General features: G+C 42.7%; 1 protein-coding gene across 2 annotated transcripts in view; it reads right to left on the reverse strand.

The window, feature by feature from the left end:
- Window positions 1–14,833, reverse strand: part of LOC101934903 (transmembrane protein 132B) — a 378,493-nt gene that overhangs the window by 116,587 nt on the left and 247,073 nt on the right. For both annotated transcript variants that reach the window (XM_065568664.1, XM_005299571.5), the window contains exon 4: window positions 10,102–10,288. In XM_065568664.1, the coding sequence (XP_065424736.1) occupies window positions 10,102–10,288 (187 nt within the window). The remainder of the gene's footprint in view (window positions 1–10,101; window positions 10,289–14,833) is intronic.

The following is a 14,833-nucleotide window of genomic DNA, read 5'->3' on the forward strand; positions in this document are numbered from 1 at the left end:
TCCATTGATCTCAGGAAAGTGACTCTTGATTTCCTGTATACTGGTGTGAGAACAGAATCAAGACATAGGTATCTAAAGAAATCCAACTAAAAACTCTATAATAATATGCAAGACATACTGGATCCATAAACCACAATTTGAGTAATCAGATTAAGGACTGGCATCCTATTCTAGGTATCCTATGTTTGAAAATCAGGCTCAATGTTTACATTTAATTATTGTCATCCTGAAAAGCAAGTTCTTTTGTGAATACTCAGTAATGCACCAGAATATCTGAACGAGAAGAATTTAAGTGTTTTGACATTCTACTTCTCCACCTCGCTCTGTTATTGTATTAAACATGATGAAAATGAATCACCTTTCTACTTTCTGAGACATTAGCAGCACATGTTAATTGGTACACCAGATGTTGAAAGACTCAATTATTAGAACTATTTATTGCCGAAAGGAAAACAAAATAAGTTACACAGGAGCAAAGCAGCTGACGCTGATACTGAATGCATCATGCTCTGTTGTACTAAGCAAGTGGTCTTATACTTTGCTCACTGTCTGAACATCCTTTCCAGATATTCAGAATAGACAATGCTGAGAGTCTAATTCAGGACACTTCATATTTTCTGTGGGCAAAATTTCTCAATGGTTGTGTCTTTTACCTGGCACTGAAAATTAAAAAAAAAAAAAAGAAAACAAAAACATAACATAAATTAGAAATTTTGCATTTGAACTAGACTCCAAATTAAGGGAACAATTAGTCCTTGCTCTGGTAAATTCCCCATTGACTACAGTGGCAATTTTGCCTGCATTAAAGAGGCCTTAAGTAGTTACGGACAATCTTAGTTGATAAATCAGTATTTACATTGTCAAAGTCATTCATAAAGGCTCTAGGTATTGTGGGAAAATTTATTCTTCAAGTTGCACATCCCAACTTTTTATAAGTACATCAGTTTTAGAGATATTAAGCCAGATTATTATGGAACTTTTGAGTGTGCTTCTAAAAGCACTTTAAGGAATCTGAAAAGTGACTCATAAAACATTCAGGAACAGGTAAAACTGAGTAAGAGTGGCTTCATTTCCATGTAATTTTTCATTCTTACCAAGATGCATTTATTCAGGATTGATTAGTTAATTAAAGCCAGCACCGTTTTTTGAATATATAAATGATATATAAATGTTACATTTAGAGCAGTATTTGAGGGGGAAAAGTCAATTTGTGATGATTTTTAAGAATGATCATTCATTTCTTTTGTAGCACATTACACCTGTCTTAAAACTGTAATAAATGGGTATGTTGTGAGGGGATTCCCGTTACCATGAATAAAGATGGGTTCATCCCACCCTGGTTTTATTGCTATGTATGCCCTCACAGCCTCGACAGGGAAGATCCGTCTTTGACCTCCTCAAGGTTAATATCACCGATTGCCCCTTCCAATGTATACCCCCAATGGTGAGCTGGAGCCGGTTCGCACCGGGTTCGCGGGAACCGGTTGTTAAATTTAGAAGCCCTTTTAGAACCGGTTGTCCCACGGGACAACTGGTTCTAAAAGGGCTTTTAAATTTAAAAACCGTTAAAGCTCCGGCAGCTCCCTGCCCCGCCTCCAGCCCCAGCTCACCTCTGATCCACCTCCGCCTCCTCCCCGGAACACTCTGCCCTGCTTCTTCTCCTGCCCAGGGCCAGCTCTAGCTTTTTTGCTGCCCCAAGCAGCAAAAAAAAGCACCGCCCCTCGAGCCCCCCCGCCAAGCGCTCCCCCCAGCCGAGAGCCGCGCCACCCCCCCGCCGAGCGCCGCGCGCCAGAGCCAGACCCCCCCCTGCGCCGAGCGCCGCCGCCGCCGCCGGACCCCCCCCCACCGCCAAGCCCCGCGCCATCGGAGCCTGCCCCCGCCCCCCCGTCAAGCGCCACGCGCCGGAGCCCGCCCCCAGTGCCGAGCGCCGCCGGAAACCCCCCCCCCCGAGCGCCGCCCCCCCGCCGAGCGCCGCCGGAAACCCCCCCCCCGAGTGCCGCCCCCCCGCCGAGCGCCGCCGCACCGCCCCCCACCCGCGGAATGCCGCGCTGCGCTCCCCCCGCCGCCCCTTACCAGGTGCCGCCCCAAGCATGTGCTTGGGTGCCTGGTGCCTGGAGCCGGCCCTGCTCCCGCCCCCTCACCCCCCGCTTCCCACGAATCAGCTGTTCGTACGGAAAGCCTGGGAGGGCTGAGAAGCAAGCGCGGCCCGGCTCCAGGCGCTGCCCGGCCCAGCTCCAGCCCGGCACGGCTCCAGCCGCACGGCCAGGCATAGCACGGCCTGGCTCCAGCCACGCAGAGTGGCTGTAGCGCCACTAGTCACGTCCAGGCAGCGCGGTAAGGGGGCAGGGAGCAGGGAGTGTATGTTGGATAGAGGGCAGGGAAGTTTGGGGGGGTAGAAAGTGTGATTTGCCTGATATTGGACCAGGATTGGTCAAAGACTGAAATGTGCGACTTGGAGCAGTGTAATTATGGGAGTAACTTTAGTACAATTGGAGCAAAAAAAATTTGGCAACTTGATGTTTATGAAATAGCCGCTTCAAGCTGCTCAGAGATTTGTTATGTTGGAAATCTGCTCAGAGATGGATGAATAGATGGCTTTAAGAAGAAACAGGCAAATAAATGATGAATGCAATTTGTTACACCGATTTCACCACCACACATGGCATACGTTATTTATATACATCTATACATCATAGATGTATGTTTGCATATACCCTATTAGGAGCCCTTATCAATTTGGTCACACTTACTCACAAACAATGAACTTCCCAAATTAGACATATGCACAGAAACAGTGTCTCTCTGGAGAAGGGGCATCTTGAGGGCATGGCAGATCCATCAAGCTATATGTTGCCCTCCTACAAATTGTATGCATATAGCTCAGTATTGTGTGAAATAAATTCTTCCCTACCTTCGAATACATCAAAAAAATCACTTCCCAGGCTGACAAGCTCACCATAAAAGAAAAAAGATCAAAATTGTGTTGGGAATGATGGCCAAGAGAATTGGAAGCCACACATAGATCTGCACAAAACAGTTGTGGTGTGTTTCTAAAAAGGTAGAAAATCCATGCAGCAATACCATCTTGTGTTCACAACCTAATTTAGTGGAGGTGCTGTTGGAAGTGGTGCTAATGATTTAGTGAGTGGTACTCTTCCATTTAAGCCAGTACTGAACCAATGTTCCAGCAGGATATTAGGAGGCAACACGTCCCCTTTTGCATCAGAAAAAGATGGAAGTGCTAATGGCACTTTTGTAAGAGCAGGAGTGTTCATCCAGATGGTTTGGATTAATGACATTTGTCTATCTACATTCACCTGACATCCTTTAACCTCCCATAACTTTGGCTTTACGGCACAGCCGGAGCATGAACAGCAAGTTACCTCCTTTTCCATATTTTCTCTAGCAGGTGGATGATGGAAATGATGATATAGCCTAACTAGAGCATTCTCACCATGTGCCACTATAAAAAGAACTATAGGAGAGAAACCTCTCTGTGGGTAGCTGATTTATAAGAACAGCTCATCTTAAGGTAGACTGATATCCTTTCGCAACAGCAGTAGGCCTGTCATAGCTGTCATCCAAATCAGTTCTTGAGTCAAGTGCAGGCTATAAACAACTGTGATCAACCACCTTGCTATTTTCTCATTTCACGAGAAGTCGCTTCATTACCAAATCAGTTGGAGATGGCCTGCTATTCCACCTCATCTTTTCTGTTACACCCTACAATGCATACGTTCCATCTGGAATTAGAGATGTGGCTATCAGAAAGTCAATTCTACTAACTAAAATTAAACTGTCCCAGTCCTAATTTAGTAAAATATTCTGATCACGTCCATAATAAATTTTACTTTATTTTGTTCTAAACAGTCATTCAAATTGGACTTTATCATTATGAGGAGAGCAAGGAATTATTGCTTCAAATTGTGGAGAAAACTCCGTTTCCCAGCAGGAAAATATTTAGATTTTCTGCTGTTCATGAACATATTTATTGTATTTATTCTAATCAAAATTAGATTTAAAATCTTCAAAAAGTGAAAAACAGTGCTTTGGAGTTAAAATTATATGGATGATCTTCCAAATGGACACAGACTCAAGTTTTTCAGGCATTCCCAGAATTCAAAAATTATATTTTAACCTTGTTCTTCCAAACTTATCCACTAAAAAAAAAAAAAAATCAGATTATTTCATAGTTACTGGTAAAACAGAATAATACCAAGAACTATTGGCTGGGCCACTTCAAAGCTGCAAAACCAAATAACTTCTCCTCAAATTGTGTAAGTAGGGTCCAACTGCGATTTGGATATAAACCAGGAAGATGCATGTCACAAAAAATGGTTCCAATGGACACTTGGAATATTATTCAATGAGGAAATCTTTGAAAGCTACCCAGTTGCCCCTAATAAATAAATAAATAAATAAATATTTCAGTTCATTAGTTTTGCACAAACTTGAAGACGTTCCAGACTTGTTCAGAACATACACATGTAGATGTAAATAGATTTGTACTTCTTGGGCACTACCGTTGAATGCCAGATGCAATTGGGTTGGTGGTTTTAGAATTGGCAGCTGACTTTACCACCCGTTCTCCTGGTTGGGGTTTTCCTTTAATTCTGAGAAACCAGGAACTGTCTTATTTGTTCATAAATTCGCAGCTAATTCCTAATGACATTTGCATACCGATTTCTCGGTTAGCGTTTGTGCGATAATTAGTGTTCTCCACGCCCACATCGCCTTTTCACATAAAGATACTGTACGTTGAAACCTTAATGCCACCCACACCCAATAAGGAAATTATATGTGCCATTTAGCTTTCCCCCTCACTCCCAAATAATGAATCAAAATGTACATTTTGCATTACACGCCTGCACTTTTTCTTACTGGGACCCAAAGTGATTAACTATGTAAGAGTGAGTTACATTTCAGCCTCACAACGCCCTTCTCTGTTAGCAATCTCAAAGCACTGCTCATTAATGCACCACTGATTTTAAACCAAGGGACTAGTGTTCTTTGCAGCCAGGGACATGCAGCACCTATCTGCACAATACAGCAGGATTGTCTGCTGATATGGAGCCCTATTTTGCTACATAATATGCAGAAATCAACTGTATCTTTTCACATACCCACATCTAATCTCTTAAACTTCCTACCAAATGTGGATGTTAACACATAAGATTTCATGAGAGATTATTCGTAAACCCCACCGAAGCAAGCAATCGGCTCTTTTTATCAGACTATTACACGAACGCTAGCATGAGACCTACCACACCTACTTTATCTAGAAGAAAAATAAGTTAGGTAATGGAAAACGATCCCTCCCACTAACACTGCCACCATCATTCTCAGGACCCATGGGGTTGAATTTCCTCAGCTGAGCCTGGGGTTAGATGGTTCAGCCTTCGGGCAGGTTAATGAGCCAAGATGGACTGCAGCAGAATCACATTTTGCCCGGCCTGCCCAAGTGGCCAGCCCCAGTGGTGAGCTGGAGCCGGCTCACACCGCTTCACACGAACCGGTTGTTAAATTTAGAAGCCGGTTTAGAACCGGTTGTTAAAGGGGTGGGCAAACTCCGGCCCTTGGGCCACGTCCGGGCCGCGGGACCGTCCTGTCCGGCCCGCCTGAGCTCCTGGATGGAGAGACTCCCCTGCCTTCCCCCCTCTCGCAGAGCCGCAGCGTGCCGTGCTGCCGGCACCAGCGCTCTGGACCGTTCTTGGGCAGCTCTGCAGCTCCTGCCGCTTTGAGCAGCATGGTAAGGGGGTGGGGCTGCGAGCTCCAGCGGGCCGCGCGGCATCCATACATGCTGCCCTGAGCAGTATGGTAAGGGTGCCAGGCCGGGGCTGGGAGGAGGGGTTGGATAAGGGGCAGGGAGCGGAGGTTCTGGGGGGGCGGTCAGGGGATGGGGAACAGGGGGGTTGGGTAAGCATGAGAGTTCCAGGGTCTGTCAGGGTGGTGGTGGATGGGGTCAGGGCAGTCAGGGGACAGGGAGCGGGGCGAGTTGGGTAGGGGGTGGGATCCAGGGGGGCAGTTAGGGTGGGGGGGTCTCGGGAGGGCGTGGTCAGGGGACAAGGAGCAGGGGGGGTTGATGGGTTGCTTGCGGCCCTTGCGGGTTCTGAGGGGGGCAGTTGGGGGCAGGATATGGGGGGGGATCGGATGGGGGGACGACAGGCTGTTTTGGGAGGCACAGCCTTCCCTACCTGGCCCCTGATACAATTTTGCAACCCCGATGTGCAGGGCCGGCTTTAGGAAGTGTGGGTCCCAATTCGAACAGTTTCAATGGGGCCCCGGCAGGGATTAATAAAAAAACAAACACGTAATAGAACACCTGGGGCCTGTACTCACCGGGCAGCGCTCCGAGTCTTCGGCAGCACTTCGGCGGCGGGTCCTTCACTCACTCTGGGTCTTTGGCGGCACTGAAGGACCCGCCGCCAAAGTGCCGCTGGAGACCCGGTAGGGAACCGATTGTTACGATTTTGGCAGCTCATCACTGGGTCAGCAAATCTGCAATTGCCCCTGTACCCAGCCTTGCTTCTTCCTTGTATCCAGCCTCTCCAGCCTTGTCCTTGTCCTGCTCCATTCCACCCTGCCCTGCTCTCTTGCCTGGCTTCTGACTCCAGCTACTGATTTCTGGCTCTAGCTCTGACCCTTGGCTTGATTCCTGGTTCCTTACTCCAGATCTGGTCCATGGCTCTGGCTCCTGTCCCTTTCTCTAACCAATAGGTTGGGCTCTGGTTCTAACCGTCAGGTCAGTCCACCCACATCCTGGTCCTGACAACCATGCAACGAGGGGATGTTAATCCTAGAGGGGTCTGGCTCTTTTTATTTTGTATTCAAGGAAAGCCTTGAAAAAGTTACAGATGTACTTATGATTGGCCCTAGCAGCAGCAGAAAACAATAGTGAGACACTGAACCATGCGTAAGAGAAACCCTCTCTGTTCTGGCATAAGCATGAGGCATATTTATCGTGACCAACAGAAAGATCTAGGAATTTAACTTCAGTTTAAGTCTTTATTAAGAAGGGCCCCTAATGCTCTGCACAATTTCACAGTCTGGTTTTGTTTTGTTTAGTTTTCCCTCAACAAATATACAGAGATCCTAAACAATGTAAACCAGAGTTGGAGTTCCAGTGTTCAGCGAATTATAACTGTAGCCACCTGCAAAACATTTCCGGACAAGACATTTTTCAGTATACAGTGTAGCTTTACACAGTGCTGATGGTCCGATTTATACACAAAGTGAATTTGTACAGGAAACTACAAAGACTTAATTATCTTTCACTGGCCATGGGATTTTGAGGTCATCAAAATACTTGATCCCACAAACTAAGGACCAAATCCTCTTTTCACATTCATGCAACTTCTCTCACGCGAATGAGCTTGCATTTGGTTCTACGTTTTGTATCGACAAATTAGAACAGTCAGGAAATTAAAGGGACCCCCAAGTAACTTACATTCAACATAGAAATTAGGAGTTTAAAATATACTTTATAGTGTTCTTCTAAGGGACAAAAACACATGAGATGATATTTATTTACAGATTCTGTGTAATTCAGGAAATGGTAGGAAAAAATTTACAATAAAATTGACTTATTAGTGATGGAAGGAGTTGAGGAACCCCTCAAAAAGAACATTAAAATATATTTTCTTATTTCAAGAACTTTCCGTAACACCTGGTTTCACTGAACAGAACATGACAGTGCATGGTGCACTGGCTTTTGTTCCCTGTTCGGCAACACAGGCTGGAGCCTGTCTTGAAGTGAAGTGAAGCAGCACCATAAATTAGCAAATATGAGGGGAAGGAATGCAAATAAAACCTGTTGTTCTTGCTACTGCTATCTCAGACTCTTCTGTTAGCCTAGGGACAGCCAGGCAAGCAAGCTTGCAATCAGAGGGAGATAGCTGAATTACTGATGAAAAACATCACCAAGGACTATGGCCATGTGAAGAAACATTGAGATGTCTCAAAAGGAGACAAAAATATATAAATATATATATATTACACTTCAATTTTTCCCCCCATCATGCTGTAAAATAAGAGGTGAAAATAAATGAGCAGCAAAATTAAGATGCATCTCCAGATCAGGACTACAAACTTTCTGCCCAACATTCGGAGATCCGGGGTTAGAAATAGGCACCAGCGGCTGATTCAGCAATTAGAGAGAGAGGGGGACCATTATAGAGAAAGCAGGGCCAATTGCAAAATTCCGATCCAAACATACATTATGCACCTTTAAAAGTTCAGCATGGGCTGCTGATTTGAACCCAACTCTACTATATACCGGTAGCTCTTGTGGAAGCAGAGCAAGGCCTGACAGGGATCTGAAGGAGATTTTAAATGCAAACAGTCTCTGTTAGCAAGAGTCAGGCTAACTGTAACCCTAATAACACGAGACTTGTAGAAGTGAGGATTGTGTGAGGCGAGTGGGAAAGAATGTGTGAGAAGTTGTTGCGACCTTGTGTAGATAATATGGAATGTAGACTAGAGTCTAAATAAGTAAGAAAAATAAGATATCAGGATGACCTATGTATAAACAAAATGCAGCTGTTGCTTATTATTGTATGTAACAAAAGGTATAAATGCTTGCTGTAATTGTTTATCTGTAGAGAGACCTGTATAGTTCTCCCTCTCCACGCAATTGCTAGAGATAATAAAGTATCTGACTTTGCTGCACCCAACCAAAGAGTGAGAACTGTGTTTTTCTCCGACACACTCTTAGTAGCATAAATACCTTATGAGCCATTTCAAACAAGCTGTGTTGTATAACAGTGGTATTGTTTATCCTTCACTATACATTAGTATTACAATCTGAATCATCACTAATAATTGACAACGTCACATCCAGTTAATTCTAGTTTTGATCAGTCTTCTCTAAGTGTACTGACCACTTATTTATATGCCCCAGGAAAGCCTTCCAAAAAATCACCCTGTAAAAAATCCCACGTGTATTTTTTTCTATCACTCGATATCCAGCAAGTTTAGACATTGTCAGTGAGATCACACAAAAAAAGAGTTCTGACTAGATCCTTGTCTGTATTTACTGGTTTCCTCCTTTGCTTCTCTCCCAGCGGGGCAGGAATGTTTGTGGAGAGGGATGTTTGGATTTTTGTTGATTAGGTGGTAGAGGAGCAAGAAAATAAAAATTAGCTTCCTTTCTCAGGACTGCAAGGGGGGGAAGAGGGGCTTTAAAATTCATCAGTAGATTGAAATGTATCATCCAGGTCCTCAGTCTAAAACTGAGGGTTTTTTTTAATCAAATTAAGCCGGAAAAAGAATTAGTCCTTCATAAGTTCTTTAGGCCAATTTTTCAAAGAAAGTTCTGCAGACAGGGCCTAATTCACCATTCTGTTACACCAGCTTTTACACCAGTGTAACCACATTTAAATGCAGTTGATTTGCACCAGCACAAAGTTTTAGAAACAGAGGTCCCACAGTCACACCCAAGGTCCCTATACCAAGCTGCATTTGAATACACAAGGAGACAGTTACATGAAAAAAGTGGGGGTTAGGTTTTTTTGACCACACATATTACACCCCGCTTTGAAAACAGGGCCTCTCTCTAAATCGAAAAATCTAAGTCTTTAGAAACGATTTTGTGTCCCCACTGTATAACTCAAAATGAGTTTTTTATTAAATTGACATTTTGCAGCCCGCTAGTCGGTGATTTAGTCTAGTGCATTTGAGTGCTTTGGGGAAAAGCAAAGCAAAATATGGCCCAGTTGTCTGGCTTAGAAATGAAGTTTTCTACACATGTGGGCTAATTTATTTAAATGAAAATGTCATAACTAATTGTAGCATTTAGCCTTAGTGAGCGTGCATGGCAGTCGCATTAACACAACAGAAGACAACAGCTCCAAAGGAGCTGTTACTATGTACCAGGCCAATAATCCACAAACAGAAAAGAATTTGCACAATAGACTCTAATGGTTTCTAAGGAGCCATTATGGTATATCAGGTAAATAAAATATTATTGAAATGTACTTTTTGCATTTAAACCATTTTCAGCAGATGCATAGGAAGTAGCAAATTAAAAAAATGGTTCATGTTTCCGTGAATACTAAAAGGAATCAAAAGAAGCATTTGAAAAACAAAAAAGCAGTTTCTTACCATTGCAAGAGGAACAATTCCTGCAAATGTTGTTTGGCTGACAAAGATCTCTGAGACCACCAGTTCACTCATCAAGTCTTCTCTGGGGTATTCCACCTGCCAGGTAATTTGCTGAGCTCCTGCCAGGCTACTGCTATTGTCAATTTCAAAGTCCATCTGCAAGATCTCATAGAAGGAGATGTTTGCTCTGGAAAACAAAATGCACATTAAGTGCAATTTAACATGAAGCATCAGCAAAATGTCAAGAACAAAATAAATTGCAACCGTTTTGGTTTTTTTTTTCTTTCCGATAGGAGAATTATCAAATTCAACATGCAGACTTCAGGAAATGTTGCCTGATCTATTGATTGTGTATTAATTATTTAAAAATCTCCAACTGACAAATTAACAGCCTAGGTTTGACAGGCTTCAGTTCCAAGAATCCAGAGAGTTGGAAATCGGTTAAGGTTTAATTGGAAACCCCAACGTGCACAGTTGCAACACTCACTTAGGAAAAGGCTTTTGATTTTTTAATAGTTGTATTGACACAGTTAGTAAACACACACCTGTTCCAATCCAAACCAGAATATAACAGTAATGCAATATTAATTTTACATCCAGCACCATGTAATACGCACACTCACACAATCCTTGTGTAGACCCAGGGTAGAGAAACAGGTGGTGGTCCACAAGAGTCCAATCCTATATCCTGCCTGCCAAGCGATTCCAATGGTTGAGATCTCAATGGTGTAGACTCTAGGACGTGGTTAGCCATAAATGGCTGCTATGAATATTCACAAGAATGTTCAGCCTCCTTTGCCCATAACTCACTTCTTCATTTTAATGACGTTGGGGTGTCCTTATTCTTTATGTTAGTATATTAATTATTTCAAATATATTAGGATATATGTCAGTTAGTTACTATAGCAATACTGCAGTTAAGTTTCTGCTCATGTTAGAGCTGCCAATTTTGGTTGGATGTATTCCTGGAGGTTTCATCACATGACATGCCCTGCTGCCCTGGGGGGTGCCGAAGCTTGAGGGCTTCAGTCCTGGGCAGTGGGGCTCGGACTTTGGCTTCAGACCCAAGTTCCAGCAAGTCTAATGCCAGCCCTGGTGACCCAATTAAAAAGGGGTCACGATCCACTTTGAGATCCTGACCCACAGTTTGAGAACCACTAGGCTAACCCATAGGCCACAGAAGTTGATAAAAGACTAAATCAAACAATCCAGTGGGCAAATGGCTATACTTTATAGATGAGCTGACAATTTATCTTTTAGCTTTCTGAAAAGGAAGCATGTTTCCCATTAAACTCAGACATTGGTTCTAAGTAATCTCAATGAACCTGTAATATAAGCCCCGGACACCATACAGCACAGATGTTGCTAAATTGTTTATTCAAGTACCAATATCATTTTGTTGTTGCAAATACTGACATTCTGAAACAGTAGAATGTTTGGTCATTCCTCATGTTGCACCAGAAATGAGCTCTCAGCTTTTCTCATTCGAACATGAACTTGCCTTTATCTCCATGCAAAAAATGGATTTGTGCTAATTATACATGACAAAAACATGGGGTTACATTATCCTTATTTTCAGTTCATGAAAATATACTGCTTGTTGCTGATGCACCCGTGTAATTGTATGAAGATTACTTTATTTTGGTCATCTGGGAATAAAAGTTTAAAAGTGGATGTAACGCAAAGCATTCGAGCTCTGTTTGTGAATTACTTCTGTTTCTTTTATTAAGAACAACACTGAGAGCTTGTTCACACTTACCGGGGAATCCACACGCGGTGATCAATGCATCAGCGGTCGATTTAGTGGGTCTAGTGAAGACCTGCTAAATCAACCACAGATCACTCTCCTGTCAACTCCTGTACTCCATCTGAACAAGAAGTGCAAGGGGAGTCGACGGAAGAGCGTCTCCCATCAACATAGCGTAGTGAGGTCCCCACGGTAAGCAGATCTAAGTACGTTGACTTCAGCGACGTTATTCATGTAGCTGAAGTTGCATAACTTAGATCGATCTCCCTCTGTAGTGTAAACAAGGTCTTAGGCCCAAGGACATGCCCACAGCCATACAACAGATCAGTAACGAAGACAGGAATGGAACCTAGGTCTCCTAAAGCCAAGTTGAATGATCTATCTACTGGGAAACACTACCTCCCCTGCAAATGCCTGGCTCTCACTCCCACAACCACACTACTACTTTTTTAAAGATGATTTTTGCCCAAAGTGCTTGAGTCCACTAAAGTAGTCTACAGTAATACTGCAGAAAGGTCTATCCATGCATGGGTTTAACTTTCTTATACTGCTGCACTGAAGTGAAAGTGCAGTACAGAGACCTTAATGTTCATTTATCTTCTCTACCCTCAGGCAAGGCTAGATGCTATTAATGCATCGCCGGGGTGACCAACCAGACTACCAACAAGATGCCGAAGACAAATTATACTATACAAAGTCAGGGATATAATTAGAGACTTCTCAATTTCTGCAGAAAAATATTGTCAGCGTAATGGAGAATTCAACAGTACGGGCCTCTGCTCATTACTTCTAACTACACCTTTACCCCGATATAACGCGACCCGATATAACATGAATTCGGATATAACGTGGTAAAGCAGCGCTCTGTGGGGGGCAGGGCTGCGCACTCCTGCAGATCAAAGCAAGTTCGATATAACGTGGCTTCACCTATAACACAGTAAGATTTTTTGGCTCCCGAGGACAGCGTTATATCGGGGTAGAGGTGTATTTGTTTCACTTGGTCACAAACCGAATACACTCATAAGTCATAAATTAAATTTAGAGATCAGCCCTAGAATACAAATTCTAGATTCAAATTTTGAACCCTTTGGGTGTGTCTGTATCTGAAGAAGTGGGCAGTAACCCACAAAAGCTTATGCTCTAATAAATTTGTTAGTCTCTAAGGTGCCACAAGTACTCCTGTTCTTTTTGCAGATGCAGACTAACACGGCTGCTACTCTGAAACCTGTAGTTAGATTAGGTAGCATTTCAGTGTGCTACAGGCACAGTCAAATCTGAGCTAAAAGAACAATGTCATGATGCCACGCTGACAGTTGTTTTGTGCTCAGTCCACAACTCTATTATCCTCTTCTTATGTTTTTCTGAATCCAGAGAAAAACCTACACACTTACAGTCTAAATGGCCAATGTTATGTTAAAGACAACATCAAGAATGAACAAGTCTCCATAGTCATCTACGTTTACCTGGCCCTGCCTCAGCACAGGGGGGCTGGACTTGATGACTTCTTGAGGTCCCTTCCAGTCCTACATATTTCTGATTCTAGATGAGAAAAGTGTGTGTGTGTTCCGTATACAGCTAGACTTGGCAAAATTACATTTTTTTTTTGTAATTTTGACAGATGATATCTATGTTTATTTTAAAGTATTTTTTCTATTTTTATCAATTTAAATTTTCACACTGACAGGAAATCATGGGGGCATCATAAAATTATTTAACAACAGTAGACACTGACATTCAGAAAGTTAAAGCTTTATAACTGCTAAAGCAAATTGCAAACATCAAATAAAAAAATACAGATATATAAATATTCTTAAATCAAACTCCAATAAGTTCTCAAGCAGCATTTTTATTTTGCCTATTTGTAGTTTTCTATCATCATCAATGGAAACATTTTTTTCGTCGGCTTGTGTATGAACTGTGAAATCAATGTTTACCAACATTTACCAATAAAAATCTAATCCTTCCAAGCCTATATATAACAGACTACAGAGACTGTCAGAGGAGGAAAATGGCCGCTGCCTCTGTAAGCAGGCAAAGTTCTTCTACGTACATCATAACTTTCATTTAAAGATAGATGCCTCTTTTTACTCCAATTGCTTGAAATCAGATTTAAATTCTGACATAGAATACAAAAGGAAAACATCAGATACACTCACAAGGATTGGCAGGAAATCAGGAATTCCATTTCATGAAAAATTTTAGTGAGGGCCCTGACCCCAGGATAGCCACTATCTCAGTGGTCAGCACATTCATGTGGGGTAGGGGAGAAGCAGGTTCCAATCTCTGCTCTACCTAATTTAGAGAAAAGACTTGAACCTGAGTCTCCTACACCCTAACCAACAGACCACTGGCTATTCTGAGATCTCACTCTCTGATTTTAACCAGAAATCCCATCCTCAAACTGAGCAACTTTCCCAGTGAAACCTTCATCAAAACAGATACAATTTCCATGAAAAGTTTCAACAGCTTGGCATTTTCTGTAAAGAAACCTGGTGTCAAAAAATTCCTGACCAGTTAACACAAACACACTCCCTGACTTGTAATGAATAATCTGAAACTACAAAACAGGAAAAATGGGTGCTGGTGGAATCCAGTTTGCCAGGAAAATTCTCTGCCATTACTTAAATGAAAAAACATTGCTAGCCAAATGCTTCCTGCTTTGTTTCTGAAGCAATTTAAATGTACTGTAAGGTGTCAACATTTCAAATCAGGGCACCAGCTTTTTTCTTTTTTTGGAAGACTGCTAAAAGAGCTGTACTTATGTGTCAGATTCGCTGTGTTCTAATTAGGTTTCATTTAGAGAGTTCCTCCACCAAGTACACAGCTTTCACAAAATGGCATTCAAGCCCCGTACTACTTTATTCATCGGCAGTCCTACAAATTACTTTCTGAACAGCAGGTCAATGAATTTTCTCCAAAACTATGGTCTTTCTTTTTCACTCTTCAAAACAAAGATCTAGCCCTCAGAGCAATGCCAAGTGCTAT

The sequence above is a fragment of the Chrysemys picta genome, chromosome 15 (assembly GCF_011386835.1).
Source record: "Chrysemys picta bellii isolate R12L10 chromosome 15, ASM1138683v2, whole genome shotgun sequence".
Lineage (NCBI taxonomy): Eukaryota > Metazoa > Chordata > Testudines > Emydidae > Chrysemys > Chrysemys picta.